The 21,015-nt window shown below is 39.6% G+C and overlaps 1 protein-coding gene across 2 annotated transcripts in view; it reads right to left on the bottom strand.

The window, feature by feature from the left end:
* glcci1a (glucocorticoid induced 1a) overlaps nt 1–21,015 on the bottom strand; it is a 216,998-nt gene that overhangs the window by 21,579 nt on the left and 174,404 nt on the right. For both annotated transcript variants that reach the window (XM_059972598.1, XM_059972597.1), the window contains exon 6: nt 8,106–8,316. In XM_059972598.1, the coding sequence (XP_059828581.1) occupies nt 8,106–8,316 (211 nt within the window). The remainder of the gene's footprint in view (nt 1–8,105; nt 8,317–21,015) is intronic.

Here is a 21,015-nt window from a genome sequence, read left to right as displayed (position 1 = left end):
TCTTTGGATGTTTCTTTCCTGTGCCTTCTGAATTGCCCCCAGAAACTCCAACCATTACTGTTTTGTCATCGACACTGAACGTATTCCTTTCCAATCAGCTTGGCCAGCTCCACTCTCACACCTCTGTAATTCCCTTTACTCCAATGTAATACTAATACATCTGACTTTATCTTCACCCTTTCAAACTGCATGGTGATTTCTATCATGTTATGATCACTGTCTCCTCAGAGTTCTATTACTTTAAGCTTCCTAATCAAATCAATATATTAGAGTTAGAGGAATTCTCAGAGGTTTTAGGATGGAACAGATTACAACATTACAGACATTTACAGTATGAAAGTATTTGAAAAACAAGGATAACAACACTTACATGATCACATTAATTGGTTTGGAAACATAGGTCAGCAAGCATGGATTAATGGAAGAATGGGAATAAGGTAGAAAACTTTAGATCAGCTCAAGCTCACAGAGGGTAAAAGATGACAAGTACATCAGGAAAGCATTAGAATAGAATATTAGGAGAAATTTTCTCCTCTGCTCTCACCTACTGAAATTGTTGTTTATACTGTCCGTATCTAAACTCTATCAAACTAACTGATCAGATACTCTCACATACAAATTGACTCTGTTACTTACTTTATTAAGAACATGTATAAGAAAGATACGGTAGCATTGCACCAAAGACTGACACCATATTAAATCACAAAGCAGTAGTATATGGATCAGTACCCAATGTCCTCCACATGGGTAATTTTACCAGTCTTAAAGATCACGTTGGGAATTTATGCAATGTTTAGTTGCTCAGGTAGAAAAAGGATAAGAAAAGCTGGTGAACTGCATTATCTTAAACTAGGAATAGGGCAGGCAAAGGTGACAAGGCAGAAAGGGAAACAAATTAATAAGGTGAGCGATTCATCCCGGACTGATCTCTTACACTTTCAAGCAGTCAGCTCAAGAGTAGCCTGGATGAGAGAAAAAAAACATTTCAAAGACTTAAAATACTGCAGCAACTCAACATTTTGAGAAAGGAACAACAAACTCCTCTTCCAAAAACTGATAACCTTCACTTAAACATAAGCCAGATTTATGATAATTATTTGGTCAATTAATAAAATACATCAGTCCAAAATAGTCTCACTTCATGGATTTCAAAATCTCCTTTACAAGAATCATAATCAGACCTGAAATGTTCTTCAGCTTTCTTGATAATTTTGCCTTATTTGAAAAGCGGAGAAGGATTATGTGAAACTTTACTTTACAAAAACCAATTTCTATTATCAAACAGTGCCTTAGTTTAAAGAGTACTACAATCTGTACTTTTCTTTTAATGTTCTTTTTGAAAGACATCCAAAATATTTAATTTAATCTATAGAATTAGTGACAAATGCACAGGTTTCCTTTGAACTTAAAATCATTGATCATAGCATCTGTGCACACTGCATAAGCAGATTTTCTTTTATTACATATTCATGAATACTTGCTTAATCACAACTGTCAATGTTCTGGGCAACTATATCAATTCAGTCAGGAAATTGCTTTTTTCTGTATATAACAATGTTTCCTGCTTTCAATTCACTTTAGGCAACTGGTTTAATCAGAAATATGCCAACATATAATGAAAACATGCATTACAAAATTTGATCCAAAGTTACCATGTCACCCACCCCCAAGGTAAAATTTCTTTCATAACAACTAATCATAATTAGTATTTCATGTAGGGATGGAAAATAAATCATTGAATAAAGATTTTGTTTTGAAAAAAGATATTTTCCAAACCCTAATAGATGAAGTTGTATGTCAATGCCACAAATTTTTCTACAAAAGTGGTACAAGTGTCCTAATAAAATATATTTGATGTGAAAATTCAGATATACAATTCATCTAACATTGAATTCCTATTGCATCTGAAAGTGCACAACTTGTTCAAGACCGAAAATAACATGTTATTGCGTTGATCTATTGCACATGATCGAAGAACAGACATGAAGATGCCCATTATACAACACAGAAATGGGTACTTCAACCCATCTACACTGATCTGGGCAGACATTCAGCACATGAAAAGTAAGGCTGACCATTGAGGTTGTCCCATCAAACAAGTGGAGTAATTTCATAGCCAGTGGCACTGCTAACTCCCAAGAGTAGTTAACACAAAAGGGCCTAGCTATTTAAGAAAAGCTCTTGGAAATTCTTCTCTCAGTAGAATCAAGCAAATTTCAGCTGGTTGTCATTGTCAGTAGAAAAACAATTTAATCTAACAAACTCTTCTCGGGCTTCTGACTTGTACAGGTAAAAATTATAACCAATGTTTCAATGACAAACTCTGCCATCTTCTTCAGGGATGTTGCCTGGGTATGTCTAGTCCAGTGGTACTAATATCCCCGAAGTCCGTCCCTCCTGACTGATTAGTCCTCATCCAATCAGGTTTCCATCTCCCACCTTGCTTACAATTGAATTCCAGTTATTAAACCAAGTCCTTCAACTTGGTTAAAATTCTTTTCTTCTAGTTTTATTTCAAGGCTTCCTTTACCATGCGGTCCCATCCTGGCGATCCTTCCAGAAACCGTGGAAATATGGGGAAGACAGACGGTAGTGACAGGTTCCTCCTCATTGTTAGGTTTCTTGATTTTTCTGTTAGTCTTCTTAAGGACCCAATCAATTTGCTTCACTTTGTAGCCATTCTATAGCAATGTTGTGTGTAATCATCTTATTTCATTGTGCAGACTCTCAGTGTCCAAAATAGCTTTTGCATGGTTAACCAAAGTAGAAAGGACCGTTCTACATTGGGAAGCATGGTGGTGGCTGTTATTGTTGAGGTACAAGTCTCTGTGAGTGGGCTTCCAATAAACACCTTGTCCAAGGCTACCATCTGGTTTCCACTGGATTAGAATGTCTAGGAACAGGAGACAACCATTCTTCTCCATCTCCATCGTAGATTGAATGTTTGGATGTTCAGATGGTGGTGGAACTGTTGGAAGTGCCTGGAGTCCATTAGGCCACACTAAGAAGATGCCATCGATGTATCTGAAGAAGCATTTGGGGTGATGAACTCAGAGCCCTCTCCTCAAACTCCTCCATGTAGAAATTAGCAATAACCGGCAACAAGGGCAATCCCATGGCCACTCCATCATGATAAATCCTACATTTGTGTCCAATGATGAGTAGATATTTTTAAAATTTCTACTGAATGTACACAGCTTCTGTAAATAACAAGGAAATTAGCATGACTACCTCTTAGGTAAGATTAACTTGAACTATGAAGACCATCAGATGTCACCATCAACTCTAATAAATAGAAAAGATATTTGACTGCCCAGTGGTACAACATTGGAGATATTTCATAAGAATAAAAACAAACCAGAAAGCTACAAAAGAGAAAAGCCCATTAAGCTACATCTACATAAGTTCATTTAGAATTAGTTCTCTTCTTGTTTCATTGATGGGGTGCCTAAGTTATTGCCCATTAGTAATATCAAATACTTCTACAACCTTCAACATACTTCTATTCAGCTCCCTTTTGCAAAAGTGTCAAATAATTTTGAATCAACTATGGCTTACTTTAACACCAAATGAAACAAAATTGTAGATTCTACACATACCTTTCAATTTTATTTTTGTTGTACACATTTTTATGACTTTCTTTGTTATGATAAATTGAGACAACAGAGCATAAGTGTTCATATTCTCAAAGAGTGCAAGGAAAAATAAATCAGCTATAGGTATTTAATGAAAAGCCCTGTGTTGAAAGTTGCAACATGTTTGCCATTAAGTCAAATTGTTTGTTTAACTCAACAATCCTATTCTGTGGGACAAATGACTGTCCAGCAAATAATCAGAAAAAAGAACCTGAACAAGCCAGAATATCACATGGGTTTATAATAATTATATAAAGCCTTTGCTTTATATAAGTTTTCCAGTCAGAGGAAAAATGCTTTTGCAAACACTTATAAGAGTAGATGAACAGCTGATGGACAAAGAATATAGGAAATCCCAAGAACTCACATGGCATGGCACAGAAAATGTTCTTCTATTCCAGTATGTCCTCATTGTGAAATGCTAAGTTAAGCTTTTCCTTCAGAAGATTTTCCTACCTGGACTAATAGGCCATAGACAGGGGGGGGGGGGGGGAAATTAGGCAAAAAAGAAAACCATCTCACTGTATATGAGCACAAACAAACAGACAGTATTAAAAATGTTCTTCTTTAACAAATCAGGGTGGAGGCTCCACTTCCTGAAGGAGCCTGCAACAACATCACAGTATTTGTGACTATCAGCTTAACACAGCTATTGGATCTTTGTTAGGAATCATTCCAATCCCAGTAAGCCACGATTTCTTTGGTACCACAATAAAGCAAATATACCAGGGCAAAAACAAAACAATGGAATACAGTTCAAGTTTTGTTTTAAGGTGAACAAAGTAAGATGGTAAAACAGTGATCACAAGTTTTTCTAACAGTTATGGTCAGGTAATTTCTTCTAAAACTGTGACCACAAGTTCTTCTAATAGTTATGGGCAATTAACTACTCAAGGAGTTTTCATGAGGTCATGTCTCAATTTGAGTGAATAGTGAAGTACAAAGACAGGCAAGAAAAAGTGAAAAATAAAATGCTGAAACCAATGGGATGCTCATAAAATAAAAGAATTACATTGCAAGAATTTGATTTAATTTTTCCTCCTCACACATGCATTTTCTTCCAGGGACCAATGCTAAACTTGCCTCTGAGAAGAAAGAGTAACAAGATACCTATCGATATCTAGTAAAAGATTTTAAAATATATAAATTTAAGCCAGATTTGTGAACACAGAGAAGAACCAAGACCATAAGACTTAGGAGCAGAATTAGGCTCCACCATCCCATTATGGCCGATCCTGGATCCCACTCAACACCATGCACCTGCCTTCTCGCCATATTCTTTGATGTCCTGACCGATCAAGAAACTATCAACTTCCACCTTAGGTATACCCATGGACTTGGCCTCCACTGCAGTCTGTGGCAAAGCATTCCACAGATTTACTACTCTCTGGCTGAAAAAAACTCCTCCTTACCCCTGTTCTAAAAGGTCACCCCTCAATTTTGAGGCTGCACACTCTAGATCTAGATCCCCCACTATCAGAAACATCCTTTCCACATCCACCCTATCTAGTCCTTTCAATATTCGGAAGGTTTCAATCAAAAACACCCACATTCTTCTAAATTCCAGTGAGTACAGGCCCAAAAGCAGCTTGTTAGGCTGCAGGGTGGGGCAGGGAATTGGTTCCAATGGGATAAATCGCGGTAACCATAAGGATAAATTGTAAACAAGGTCATCTGGCCATGGAGTGAATGGGAACAGTTAGAGCAAGAACGTAGACCAAAGGATGTGGGAGCGTGAAATGCAGACATGCCTGACAGATCTGGCTGAGTATATCCTGCATTTTCAGAGTAAAAAAAAGGAAAACTAAAATAAACAAACTGAACCAATATCTCAGCTAGATGGATGATACAAACAGAAGTAAAGCTGCCTGAGATTATGTATATTATGTAGTATATCCACCTCCCCCATCCTTCCTGCAACTTAACAAGCTTCTTTTTATTTCTTCCATGTTCTGACAAAGGGTCTTTGCCTTGAGAAGTTACATCCATTGCTTTCCCCATAAATGCAACCTGACCTGCTGAGTATTTCCAGCATTTTCAGAATTCATTGTCCTTTTTCAGCATATGCAGTCTTTTTTTGGTAATATATAAACCTGGGTATTAGTCACACACTCACAAAGTAAACATTCTACCTGATACCAAAATAACCTGTTAATGACAGCATAGGAATATCTTCAAGGCAGGTAAAGTCTACTGGAGATATGTAAAGCGATATATTTTGGAAAGGAATGTGAGGACTGACACAATATAGGATTGAGGAATCAGGATGAATGGTGAAATAAAGATGCAAGTACATCTTTTCCAAACATGCAAGTTTTCACAGATAACATGAAGTACAGCAGTATTCTTTGGAATATGACTTTAGGGTTAACAATCTGCTCCATTAGTCACAGACAATGAACGTGCAGTATAAATTCACCAGTATCATTCCAGGAAAAAGAAACTTAGTCTTTTCTGTTTCAATGAAAATTGTGCAAGAAATGATTTAAGAAAAAAAAACTGATCTCTAATATTCAGAAAGGTAGAATAGGTATGAAAAGGAATTACAGTAAAAAGGGATTTACATTGTAAATCTGTATATGTTGTAAAGGAAAAAAAGAAAATCACTATTAAATGTCACAAAGAATTAAGGAAGCAGATTAGAAGAAAGTTTTCACATGCAATTATTAACATAGGAAAAAGAAGCATTAATCAGCATTGGCTTCATCAATCATGAGTAACTTTTTATTACCAACAGCTTAACCCTTCATTCCCTTAATATTCAAAATTCCATCTGATCTGTCTTGAATATACTCAAATGACCAAACCTCCTTGTCAGACAACTCCAAAAACTGACTTTTCTTCTCATCTCGATTCTGAATGGTCAACTCTTATTTTGATATTGTGATCCTTATTATAGGCATCCCAGCCTGAGTAAACAACATCCCTCTGGCTATTTTGTCATGGTTCTTCAAAAACTTTCTTTGCTTCAATCAGATGATCACTGGGGTGTGGAATATTTCATCACAACAAATAGCTGAAGCAGAAACTCCATATATTTGAAGCAGCTGACATTTGAAGCATAAGATGACAAGAAGATGTGGGGTTACTTTCAGATCACTTTAGCTAAAAAAAAAGCAGACTCTAATCAAACAGTGGGTGGCCATCTTCCAGGTTGCAGATTTCTCAGGTCCATGAAAGTTTATATCAATTGACTGGGTGCCAAAACCTTGGATCAAGATAAGACAGTGGCTGAAGAACGGGACATCAATATACAAGATGTATTGGTATCTTGTAAGAGAAGTCTTATATAGATATCATGACCAGAGCCTGGATAATTGTAGTTTACTTTTATTGTAGACAAACTAGGTTTGTCTGATCTCAATTTAGAAATAATTAGGTACCTTTACCGTTCTGGGAACAAAGATATGATCCAGTGCCTTTGAAATTCTCTTACATAATGGATAATTTTGTGAACTTTGTGATTGCTTTTGAAGTCAGTACTGGGGAGAAAATGTGGTCAGCAACTCCATGCAGAATGCACTCGGAGAAATTGTAACGCAGACCTTTAAGCGCATATTATCCTTGAGTTACCAACCCTTATGTCTCTGGATGTCTGCATTCCACTGGATAACACACAAACAACAGCAGTTCAAACTGCAGTCTTCTCAAAACACCAACAGGGTGGGTTGCTGTAATGCTTTCCCTAGTTCCACTGCTCAGCAGATTTCCCCACTCACCCTATGGACATTAGAACTGCTATGATTACTCTCTACTTAAATTGTAAATACTTCTGCAAATCTGAGCAGTGGGAGCAGAAACATCACAAAGTACGTTACTGTAAAGATGAGTCTGAAGAGTAATGACAGCTGAATCCGTCAGACAGGTCCTCATCCTCAGCACCCACCTGTTGCAGAATCCTCACCTATCACAATTTCAATGGGACAAAATCTGGCCAAGTTCGGTGTTCTGCCCAGCCCACTGTGGCACCAAGAAAACTGGCTGCCATGCTACCCCCGCCCCACCCTATTCTACACTTTTGCTAAGAAACCCCCACAGAATGTACTTGGCAGCTTCAGGTTCCTAAATGGTGATGCTCAATGGTGGTAATCATATGTTTTTAGTACATGTCTGATATCTCAAGCATTTTATGTTCAAAACTAAGTGCAGTAGTTTCTAACAGCACAATAAAGAACTTAAATCTTTTCTAAATACAGCAGCAATAATTCTTCCCATTGATTTTAGACCAATATTGTTCAATTTTGACAACAGAGCCTACCAAATTATCCTGAACAGAATCAGAATATTCATGCATGACTTACCTATTTGTCTACTGAATTGCACGGGTCATTACTTCTGCACACTTATAAAGGTTGGCAGCATTTTGCAATGAAGCCCATTTTACTGCGCCATCTGAACCTACATGCAGGTGATCAATGGAACCAAAGTCACAAATCCCTTTCAGACCCATTCTGAAGCCTATACTCTCACCTTTTTCCCTGTCATATTGAAGGTCTTCTCCTGAGCATGGGCTTCCCTCCTGAGATCCAGTGGGGTAGAAGGGAGAGACGCATGGTGAATGGCTGCTACAGCTACTGCTGCGCTCTTGCACAGAGGGTGTCTGTGTGTCAATACTGCGAGTACTGCTGCTGCGATAGTGGGAAGGGAAAGGTGCTCGGTGGCCATCAGGAATCTCCAAGGGCTAGAATATAAACAAAGAGGGCGATATTATTGTAACAGCAGCAGAAAATGCGAATATTAATTTTCCATAAATTTCAATTCCATAAGCCTACTTGCAAGAACTCGGAGCTTGAAAACGCAGAGTATGCAATAAAAGCTGTGTGCTACCATGTGAGTTGTTAGGTTTCGGCATATATTTATTCAAAAAGTTATAGATATTTCACTATATTTTAACATTTTACATACCAAAAAAGCAAACACAGCACATTCTGGTGAAACAACCAGCGTCCATTAATTTTGGCTTTAATGGATATCAAAGTTGAAGGTAAATTGATTCTCAAAGAATGCATACATTCAGTGGCCACTTTATTAGGCACACCTGTACACCTTGTTAATGCAAATATCTAATCGTTCAATCATGCAATTCAAAGCATAACATGCAGACATGTTCAAAAGGGTCAGTTGTTGTTCAGACAAAACATCAGGATGGGAAAGAAATGTGAGCTAAGTGACTTTGACAGTGGGATGAATGTTGGTGTGAGTCAGGGTGGGGTGGTTTGTGTATCTCAGAAACTGCTGGGGTTTTAATGCACAACAGTCTTGAGTTTACAGAGAATAGTGCGAAAAACAAAAAACATCCAGTGAACGGCAGTTCTGCGGGTGAAAAAACTTTATTAATAAGAAAGGTCAGAGGGGAATTGTCAGACTGAATCAAGCTGGCAGGAAAGTGACAGTAACTCAATTATCCCCACATATACAGCCGTGGTATGCAGAAGAGCATCCCTGAACGCACAACACACCAAGCCTTGAAGTGGTTGGGCTAAAGAAGCAGAAAGCCATGAACCTACACCCGGTGGCTACTTTATTAGATACAGGAGTTACCTAATAAAGTGCCAGTGGGTATGTGTCACCATATACTACTCTGAGATTCATTTTCTTGCAGCCATTAACAATCTATACAAAGAAACAAATCAGAATCAATGAAAAACTATTCAAGGACAGACCACAACCAACGTACAAACTGTGCAAATGCAATACAAACAATAATAGTGATAAATAAATAAATAATATTGAGCACAAGAATTGTAGAGTCCTTGAAAGTGCTTCCACAGGTTGTGGGATCAATTGAGTGAAGTTATCCACGCTGGTTCAGGAAGGGTAATAACTGCTCCCGAGTCTGAAGGTGGGGACCCTAAGACTCCTGTGCCTCCATGCCACCAGCAGCAGCAAGGAGAGAGGCGACTGGGATGGTGGGGGTCCCTGACGATGTACTCTCTGATGTTGCACTCTCTGAAGATGTGCTCCGTGGTGGGGAGGGCTTTTCCTGTGATGGACTGGGTTGGACACAGTTCTTTGTGTACACTTTTCTGTTCTTGCCCTTGGCGTTTTCACACTAGCTGTGATGCAACCAGTCAGGATACTCTCTACTGTGCATCTATAGAAGTTTCTCAAAGTTTTCGATAACATGTTGAATCTGCACAAACCTCTAAGGAGAAGCTTTGCCGTGTCTTCTTTGTAATGGCACTAAAGTGCAGGTCCTAGGACAGATCAGGACTGACAAAAGGTCTCAGCCTGAAACGTCGACAGTACTTCTCCTTATAGATGCTGCCTGGCCTGCTGTGTTCCACCAGCATTTTGTGTGTGTTTTTATATAAAGTTACTGGCCCTTTCTACCTCCGATCTTCTAATAAGGAGTGGCTCAAGGACTTCTGCTTTCCTCTTCTTGCAGTCAATAATTAGCTCCTTAATTTTGCTGATCTTTAGTAAGAGGTTGTCGTTGTAGCACCATTCAACAAGACGTTGAGTCTCCCTCCTTTATGCCCATTGGTCACCACATTTGATTTGGACAGCAACAGTGGTGTCATTATCAAACTTAAATATGGCAGTGGAGCTGCACTTAGCCTCATAGTCACAACTATAAATTGAACCCCAATGGCTGGCACTACAGAGTGTTACGCTAACTGCTATGCCAGTATGCAGGATTGTAGTTTGGCACATTACATTGCTGAATTTGCTACAAAATCTGATTTGCCAATCATTAAAGCTGCAAAAGAATTCAAATCAATGTTCGTGATTCCATCCAATTCAGCTTACTGATTAGTGAGCTCATATACCACTGCACTTGGGATCAAAATATCTTCTTTCTGGAAATGTAGAGGGTAAATGTTGGAAGATAATTTCACTGTGAAATGGGCAATGTATTGAATGTTACAACCTCAAATATTAAGTTCATTATTTGAAAACTCCTGTATATCGGTGAGGAATATTCAACGATTAGGTGATGACAAATGCATAATGTAACTGACCACCAATGATGTTTACATTTTATCCCATAGCTTTATAACTGCCATACTCATTTATAAATGAGAAAGGCTTTGAACACCATTCTTTGGGGATAACAAAGATTATATCTGATCTCCACATAAACCAAGTGCCACATTAGAACATAGTCAAGTCCCATTCAATTAAGACAAGCAGACTGAAGTTTCACTAGCAATGCTGTCTATCAACCAAAACACAACAAAATCCATTAAATACAGAGGGAATCAAATCTTGCCTGAGATGTAACTAATAAAGTCAAGCCAATTCAATTCAATTCAATTCAAACACTTTCCGAATAAAAGGAGTGCCTCTACTTCCTTAGGAGTTTGAGAAGATTCAGCATGACATCTAAAACTTTGCTGAACCTCTATAGATGTGTGGTAGAGAGTAGATTGACTGGCTGCATCACAGCCTACCAAAAATTGAAGATATGGCCTAGTCCATCACAGGTAAAGCCAGCGTTGAGCCCACCCACATGAAGCTTTGTTGCAGGACAGCAGCATCCATTGTCAGGGACCCTTACCACCCAGGTCATGCACTGTTCTCGCTGCTGCCATCAGGAAGAAGGTACAGGAGCCTCCGGACTCACACCACCAGGATCCTGAACAGTTATTACCCCTCAACCTACAGGCTCTTAAACCAGAGGGGATAAACGTCACTCAACTTCACTTGCCCCATCACTGAACTGGACTCACGTTCAAGGACCCTTCATCTCATAATCTCGATATTTATTACTTATTTCTTTATTATTATTTCCCTTTTGTATTTGCATAGTTTGTTGTCCTTTGCAAACTGATTGTCTGCCCTGTTAGATGCAATCTTTCATTGATTCGGCTTTGTTAATTGGATTTATTAAGTTATGTCCACAAGAAAATGAATCTCAGGGTTGTACATGGTGACAGATACAGTATGTCCTTTGAAATTAATTTACTTTGCACTTTACATATGACCATTATTCTACAAACTCTCTGACCTCCAGTATGGCATCAATGCAAGCAGGTGGTACAAAGCCATGTAATGACATGTGGCATAATTTCTAGCAAAAGCTGTGGGAGGCAGAAGAGATTTATTAGTTAAACATTAACCATGCTCATCAATGGTGTAAAATGCATGAAGCATGATACATGTATGATATTTATAGTCTCACTAAATCCTAAATATTAAGAGCACTACAGCTGCATATGCAGTGCATAACATGACCAATTGTACTGTACATCCATATGAATTTTTTTAATAATGCAGTTAATTAATGGGCTCTAAATGCATTTAAAATTTAATTTGACAAAGCAGACACTTTAAAATGGAGATAGTGTTAAAAGGCAAAACAACCACATCGTTCCAATTACAGCCTGCGTACTATATGCTCAGTCTTATTGATCCTTCGGGAACTGTAGTATTACCTCTCTCCGATGCTTTTCCTCAAGCCTCAGCCATCCCCTGACATTGAGCCAGGTATACTCTCCAAGATCAACTCGTTTAAAAATGATTTCCTGTTATAGAGTCAAAGACCTGTTTAACCACATAAACAGACCCCTAAGGTCCACACTGACCGCGATGCCTATCTGTGCTAATCTCATTTGCCCACGTTAAGCCCGTATTCCTAGACTACTTTACTATTCATGAACCTGTCCACATTTATCCTAAACGTTGTAACCACGTCTGCCTCCAGAACCTCAATAGTAGCTCATCCCATATAATCACCACCTTGAGTGAGAAACAATGATCAGATCATCTTTAAATTTCTCATCTTCAACTTCAACCTTACACACTCGCGTTTTAAAAAGACTAGAAAAGGCCTTCTACCCTTGGAAAAGTACGATCTATCCAATCAATGCTTCTTATAAATTGATAAACTTCTTGAAGGTCGCCCCTCAGCTTGCCACATTCTATTGAGAATAAACCCAGCCAATCTAATTTTCCTTCATAACTCCAGCTCTTCATTCCTAGTGAATCTCTTCTGCACACTTCCTAATGCTGCCACATTCTTCCTGTAGTGCGGTAACAATACTCTCAATATTTCTGGCAAATGTTTTATTCGACTGCAACTTGGAATCCCGATGAGAGGATGGTTGCAGCTATGACAGGCAATATATAGGAAGTCCCTTCTCTAGGGACAGGTGTAGCACTTGTTCCGAATGCCAGGGTAAGCACCAGGAGGGAGATCAGTGGGGAGGGATGAATGGACAAGGGAGTCGCATAGGGTAGTGGTCCCCAACCTCCGGGCCGCGAAGCAAGCAGGGTACAATGGTAGGCGGAACGCACCAGCACATCTTTAAGAAAAGAGCTGAAATAAACAAGCTAATTAATTAGGTGCTGCCCAGCACATAAATGTCGGCCCAGATTGGCAATCGCCTCTGATCTGGGCCGACATTTACATGCCGGGCAGCACCTAATTAATTTACTTGATTATTTCGGCTTTTTTCTTAAAGATGTGTTGGGTGCGTTCCGCCCACTGCTGCATGCTTTCTGGCCCGGAGGTTGGGGACCACTGACGTAGGGAGTGATCACTGCATAAAGCAGGAAGTGAGGGGAGGGAAAGATGTGCTTGATGGTGCGATCCCATTGGAGACATCATCTCCATTGCATTGTACTGCTGCAGCAAAGACGACAAATTTCATGACATATGCAGGTGATGGTAAACCTGATTCTGATAATTCTAAGAAGCAGCAGGCATTCCAAAACCAAGTGTCCTGTTAGGTAAAATGTTAAGCCCTGAAAGAGATAGGATAATGCAGTCTTTGCAGGTGCAGCCAATCATTGCACAGATGCACCAATGTAGAGAAGGGACTTCCTTTATATTGCTTGTCATAGCTGCAACCATACTCTCGTTGGGATTCCAAGTACAAAACATTTGTCAGGCATACTGGGAGCATTGTTACTGCACTACAGGAAGAATGTAGAAAATGTGCAGAAGAGATTCACTAGGAATGAAGAGCAGGAGTCATAAGGTACAAATGAATGGGCTGGGTTTATTCTCAATGGAATGTAGCATCTTTCTTTCTCCAGTCCTGCCGAAGGGTCTCAGCACAAAAGGTCTCCACTGTGCTTTTTCTTCTATAGAATCTGCATGGCCTGCTGAGTTCCTCCAGCATTTTGTTTACGTATTAAATAAGTAGTGAGGTAGTGTTTATGGGTTCAATCTCCATTGAAGAAGCTGTTCCTGAATCATTGAGTGTGCGCCTTCAGGCTCCTGTACCTCCTTCCGGGTGGTAGCAATGAGAACAGGGTACGTGCTGGGTTCTGAAGTTCCTTACTGATGGATGCCGCCTTTTTGAGGTATCACTCTTTGAAGATGTCCTGGATGACAACAGAGGCTAGTGCCCATGATGGAGCTAATTTTACAGCTCTCTGCAGCTTACTTCGATCCTGTGCAGTAGCCCCTCACCTCCCCTCACCCCAATACCAGACAGTGAGGCAGCCAGTTAGAATGCTCTCCATGGTACATCTGTAGAAGTTTGCGAGTGTCTTTGGTGACATACCAAATCTCCTCAAACACATTGATCCTAATTAGAAAATCACTTCCTCAACATAAGCGATAGTGGTTGAAATACAGAGGTCATGTCTTCAAGCACAAGGGAAAATGCTGAGTTGCTGAAACCTGGACAAACTGAAGTAACTGAGGACGTTTCTTGGTCTATCTAACCAGACGAGTTTCTATTAAAACGTGTTTCTATTTCTTGCTCTATCTAACCAGACAAGTTTCTATTAAAACGTGTTTCTATTTCTTGCTCTATCTAACCAGACAAGTTTCTATTAAAACGTGTTTCTATTTCTTGCTCTATCTAACCAGACGTGTTTCTGTTAAGAAGCTGGAAATTTGATGAAATTTGATGGGTAAAACAAATCAGTGCCAGCAAAAGCAGTAGCAAAAATATCTTATAGAAGATGTGAAAAAGAGGCTGTCCCTAACCATCCACATCAAGACAAGTGGTTGTGCAAGAATCCAGTGACATTAAACTATTTAGTTATACTACGTGACATAAGGAACCATGCAAATACATGCAAATCTAAACACTAACTGAATACCACTGCAAATAAGATTACATAATGGGTTACAGGCATATAAAGGCTAAAAACGTGCTCATCGGAGTAGGAGAGCCACAATGGGAAATGGCAGCTCCCAATCAGAAGTAGTTCTTATTAAATCACTATCTTATCCTGAATTTTTTTGTTTGGCAGCAAACACACCGTGAAAATTATAATAATTACTATAAATTACAAAATAAATAGTGCAAATAAAGGAGTATTAAGATAGCGCAATGGGTTCATTGACCATTTGAGAGGAAGAACCTGAGTCAGTGAGTGTGGGGTTTCAGGTTCCAATACTTCCTCCCTGATGGTAATGACGAGAAGGGGGCATGTCTTGGATGGTGAGGAGAACTGAGCCTGTAATGGAGCTGTTTGAGTCTACAACCCTCTGCAGCCTCTTGTGATCCTGTGCACTGGAGCCTCCACATCAGGCTGTGATACAGCTAGCTAGAATGCCCTCCACCATACATCTATAGAAGTCTGCAACAGTCTTTGATGACATGCGAAATCCTCTCAGATTCCTAAAAAGGAAGAGCCACTGGCATGTCTACTTCATGATTGTATCAACGGGCTTGTCCCAGGGCAAATCCTCACAGATGTTAACCTGTTTATCTTTCAACAGGTAAACAGTCAGGGTTATAACAGCCATGGAATTTTCTTTATCTCTTCGGCCTAGTCATCGCTCCAAAGGCGAACAGTGACATATTACATGAAGTACAACAGCTATGACAGAAGAAAGACAGGGAAAATCAAACTCCTTGTGGCATAGCTACACAATACCTTCAAGGAATCTAGAGGTCTAGTACCTGCAAAACCATGCGGATGTAACCTTTCCCTAACTAATCTAAACAGTCTGATGACAGCTAATGACCTTTCTGGGGAGATGTTCTTTCAGCTCTCATTCAAATGGGTTATGTGGGCATGCTTGTATGCATTTTCAATTCGGAGACATTATTTGTCCATTTAAAAACAGGTAATAATGATCTGTCCTGACTGTTCACCTTGAACAGCTACATTTCAACAACCTGTCATCTGTACAACCAATGGATGCTCAGGTTGTGTCCAATACAAACATCTCACTAAACAACAAACTACTAAAGCTGGCAACTAGCTGCCAATCTTAGAACATGGAGGGAGAAAACTGATAAAATGGATAATAATAAAACTCATGACCAATCAGGTATGAGAATCCCTTTGGAAGGACACAATGAACAGTTCTTCTCCTGTAAATCCAATCATCTGTAGGAATGACCATTTACATTTGAGCATTCACATTGGCCCCACTTATTCAGGATACAGTCCTGGTTTAAAACGGTGTCGGTGCTAAACCTTCACAGTTCAATGCCACTGAACAGGAAGCAAACAGAAATCTGAAATGGATGGAGCCCTATTTCTCGCAGAGAATACCATAAAAGTGAAATGAGAACTCAGCTTTTACTGTGGCTTAAACAAAAGTGATATGGTCAATTTGATTATTGCATCTATATTGAACAATTTTAATCTTGCATATATAGTGACTCTCTAATTTGTAACATTTAAATGACTTTCAGTTAGATTCTGAGTTTTCTTTAGAAAATTATCAATTCCTTTGCCTATCCAAAATAACTACTGAAATATACATAAAATTATCCAAGGGGCTGCTCGAGTTAGGAGAAGAAAACCATTCAGGTATCATCACAAATGAGAAAACCTGTAGAAGCTGGAAATCCAAAGCAAAACACACACACGCATGCACGCGCGCACACACACTGCTGGAGCAACTCAACGGGCCAAGTAGCATCTATGGAAAAGAGTAAACAATGGACGTTTTGGGCTGAGACCTTCATCAGGACTGGAAAAGGGAGAGGAGAAGTCGGTGGGGAGGAAGAAGTACAAGGTGGTAGGTGATATTCAAATTCGGAGAGGGAAAGGAGTGAAGTAAAGAGCTGGGATGTTGATTGGTGAAAGAGGTAAAGGGCTGGAGAAGGGGGAATCTAATAGGAGAGAACAGAGACCATTGAAGAAAGGGAAGGGGAGGAGCACCAGAGGGAGGTGATGGGTAGGTAAGATGAGAGATAACAGGAATGGGGACTGGTAGGGAGGGTGGGGCAACTAACTACTGGAAGCTTGAGTTAAGGTGTTGCTCTATTCATGGCAGTAGGGGAAGCCATGTCTGAAATGGAATGGGAAATGGGAGTTGAAATGGGTGGCCACCGGGAGATCCCGCTTTTTCTACCAGAGTGTAGGTGCTCAGCAAAGTGGTCTCACCAATATACAGGAGGCCACACCGAGAGCGGAAGTTATGAAGAATTATGTGCTGGATATAATTGGGGTGGTAAATGAAAACAAGAAAAATCCTATCCCTGGTGTGGCGGTGGGAGGATGGGGAGAGGGCAGATGTGTGCGAAATGGAAGAGATGCGGTAAGGGCAGCGTTGATGGTGGAAGAAGAGAAGCCCCTTTCTTTGAAGAAGGAGCGCATCTCAGTAGATCTGGAACAAAAAGTTTCATCCTTAGAACAGATGTTGCAGAAGCAAAGGAACTGAGAGAAGGGGATGGCAATTTTTACAAGTGACAGGGTGAGAAGTGGTACAGTCCAGATAGCTGTGAGAGGCAGTGAGTTTATACAAGATATCAGCAGACTATCTCCAGAGATGGAGACACCCCCTCTCCAAGTTTCATCTATCACTTTGTGCTTCTTGCTCCCTTGCTCCCCCCCCGCCCCCCCGCCACCACCTTCTTACTCTGCCTTCTCTTCTCCCTTTCCAGATCTGATGAAGGGTCACAACTCAAAATATTGACTGTTTACACTTTTCCAGAGATGCTGCCTGGCCTGCCGGGTTCGTCCAGCATTTAGTGTGTGTTGTTCAAATATCATCACTACTGCTCCATCCCAGCAGTTGTATAGCAACACCTGGCTTCTCTTGTTACAGAAGATCATCAAGTGTCAAGAATACACCAAATCAGAAAGGACAAAGGCAAAAAAAAACCCCATTAAATTAACAAGTAACTGCAAGTTTGATCTTGGCCATATCTTGATTCAGCTAGTCACAATTCTCCTGTCAATTCCTTTTAAAGAATCAGTTTAAGGCTATTAATTTTAGTATCGTGAAGAAGAAAAATCGTTCATTAAATGCAGCAGGTTTTGATTAATTTTACAGACTTCAATGAGTCTTTGATCACTACAAAATTAACAGACGACTATACTGCCACTTTATCAGAAGGGATTTCAGATTCAATGAACAGGTAATGGAAATATTACAAGACAATTGGACACTGGAAGGAAGCAGGAAAGAAGAAAATTTCAACCCCGCTATGTTTCCTGGGGATCATCACTCATCATGCAAATTAAAGGAGGCAGCACAACTCCAGTTATATAACAAAACATGTTCTCTTGAATGTTCGTGGCAATAAAATGTGTGTAGGAAGCCAATGCATAGAATTCTGCACGTGTCCAAATGCACACATGGAATTTCTTTTGCTATGTTAGAGGATGCATCACCAATATTCCATCCTGTCTGCCTATCATGCAATGCACATTACAGACACTAGTCTGTGACCAAGAGCTATATTATGACTGTTACCTTAGTCAGATAATGTATAGAAACAAAAAGCTATTCAGGAAGTGAAGGTTGCTAAATTAACAAACCAAATTCTTAACTTAAATTCCATACGCAGAATTTGTCAGTCTTAAAAACAGGCAGCAGTAAATTATCTCTCCTTAATTCTGAAATTATTATTTTATTCCAGCTTGCAGTATTTGGAAACTAAGCGCTGCAAAATCAGACAAATGAGGCAAGACCAGTGATTGAAATGTTCACAAAACATCAGCTTTGTATTCAAAGCAAACTGGAAACCTTTCAACACAGGCTTTTTTTACAATGCCATTTTGTCACCAAAATAATATATATTGACTAATCAATAAAAGAACAATCATCACATCTGTCAATGTTGTGTGAAAATAACAGATAGTAAATCAATAAAAAGTCATGTCACATTACAAATGACACAAAGGTAATTAACTCCATAATTATTCAAAATCAAATAAAAGACATTTCCACTTTATTTTGTCTTTTCAATTATTATTAAAGCTCACAAATGCCTTTCATACTTTTAGTGATTAGACTACACTCCTTATTTACTGAAAACAAAACATTTATCACACAATGTAGAAAAGCAAGCCTATTTCAGTCAAAATGTTAATGAAGAGCACAGAATGAAAAAACAAATTGATTTGAAAAAAAGAGTTGTTACTTGAAAATGTAATGATTATAAAGACTAATATCCAGGATCACAATAAATCTTTAAGATAATATTTTAACAGAAGAATTAAACTCATAATAGCTGTGCTTTAAATAAGTGACATGGTGGCATGGTTGAAATTTCTCCACAACACTCCCTGCAAATCCAGACTCTTTGCTCACTGCTCCTGGAAACACAAATGGTTATAAAAAACAACGGTAGTTTGTTTTCGTCTCAAAGGAGAAAAAAGCAATGGCCTGCCTTCAGAAAGATAGGCAGATCAAAAGCAATTAGCTTTCAAACACAAATGAGCTTCAAGAGACCACCCACATCCCACTGTAGAACAAGGGACAACATCAAAATGGATAATTCAAGTCTAATCAGATTTTTTGAATGTTTGACAGGCTGCATCACTGTCTGGTATGGAGGGGCTACCGCACAGGACCAAAAGAAACTGCAGAAGGTTGTAAATCCAGTCAGCTCCATTTTGGGTACCAGCCTACAAAGTAGCCAGGACACCTTCAGGGTGCAGTGTCTCAGAAAGGCAGCGTCCATTATTAAGGACCTTCAGCACCCAGGGCATGCCCTTTTCTCACTGTTACCATCAGGTAGGAGGTACAGAAGCCTGAAGCCACACACTCAGCGATTCAGGAACAGCTTCTTCCCTTCTGCCATCCGATTCCTAAATGACAATGAATCTTTGGACACTACCTCACTTTTTTTTAAACATACAGTAATTTCTGTTTTTGCACATTTTAAAAAATCTATTGAAGATACGTATACCGCAATTGATTTACTTATTTATTATTATTTTCTTAATTTTATTTTTTTCTCTCTCTGCTAGATTATGTATTGCAATGAACTGCTGCTGCTAAGTTAACAAATTTCATGTGACATGCTGGTGATAATAAACCCGATTCTGATTCTAGAACAAGAAAGCAGATTTCTTCATGCGAGAGGGTGCTGTGTGTGTTGAACAAGCTGCCAGAAGGAGTGGTAGTTGCAGGGTCAACTGCAACATTTAAGTGAAGTTTAGATGGGTACATCGACAGAGAGCAGTATGGGCGACTATGGTCCAGGTGCTGGTAAATGGGATAAGGCAGAAGGCCAGATCAGCATGGACTAGGAATGCTGAAGGGTGTGTTTCTGTGCTACAACACTCTAAAGTAGTCACATTGGGTCTATCTGAAGAGTATTACAGTGGATGTTCCCAAGGCCTGATGGGATCTATCCCAAGGGCAACAGAGGAGATTGCTGGGACCTTGTCGGAAATAAGAACATTCATGAAGGCACAGGCAAGGTCCCAGAGGCCTGGAGAATAGGCTACAGTGTGTTATTGCTCTGTTTGGAAGAGCACTGGAGACAAACTAGAAAGTTATAGGAGAGTGAGCCTTACATGACAGGTAGGGGAATTATTAGAGAACATTCCTGAGGACAGGATCTACTCACATTTGACAAAGCATAGACTACTTAAGGGCAGCCAGCATGGCTTTGTGTGAGGGAGATCACTATAAAGTTGACTGAGTATTTTGAGGAGGTAATGATGATGATTGATATGTGTAGGGTAGTGGATGTTGTATACATGGACTTCTGTAAAGCTTTTGAGATAGGCCCCACATGGTCGGCTGCTGTAGAAGATTAAGACACGGGGATCCATGAAAACTTGGTAGATTGGATTCAAACCTGGCCAGGCCACAGAAGATAGTGGATAATGCTTGAGAGGTGTTATTCCGATTGGAGGACTATGACATGGTGGTCCATGAGGATCAGTGCTGGGCTATATCTATATGTTCTGTATCAAAGTATAGGCGAGCTGAGATTGGAGATTGTCTACCAACTGGAAATCTGGGGATTGAAATGGCATATTAAATTTAATCTGGACAAATGTTCGGGGGTTGCTCTTTGGTAGGTCAAGTGTAAGAGAAGAGTGTATTGCAAGTGGCAGGAACCTGAGAGCAAATGATGTAGATGGAAGTTGGGGTGCAAGTGTATAGCTCTTGGAAAGTGGCAACACAAACAGAAAGGGCAATACAGACAGCATATGACATGCACTAGTCATGATGTTTGTATAGAAGTCTAGAAGTCATGTAGTGTTGTGCAGTTCTAGACACCACATTCCAAGAAGGAAGTGGAGGTTTTGGAGAAGTTTA

The sequence above is a fragment of the Hypanus sabinus genome, chromosome 6 (genome assembly GCF_030144855.1).
Source record: "Hypanus sabinus isolate sHypSab1 chromosome 6, sHypSab1.hap1, whole genome shotgun sequence".
NCBI lineage: Eukaryota > Metazoa > Chordata > Chondrichthyes > Myliobatiformes > Dasyatidae > Hypanus > Hypanus sabinus.
This window is presented reverse-complemented; position numbering and strand designations above follow the sequence as displayed.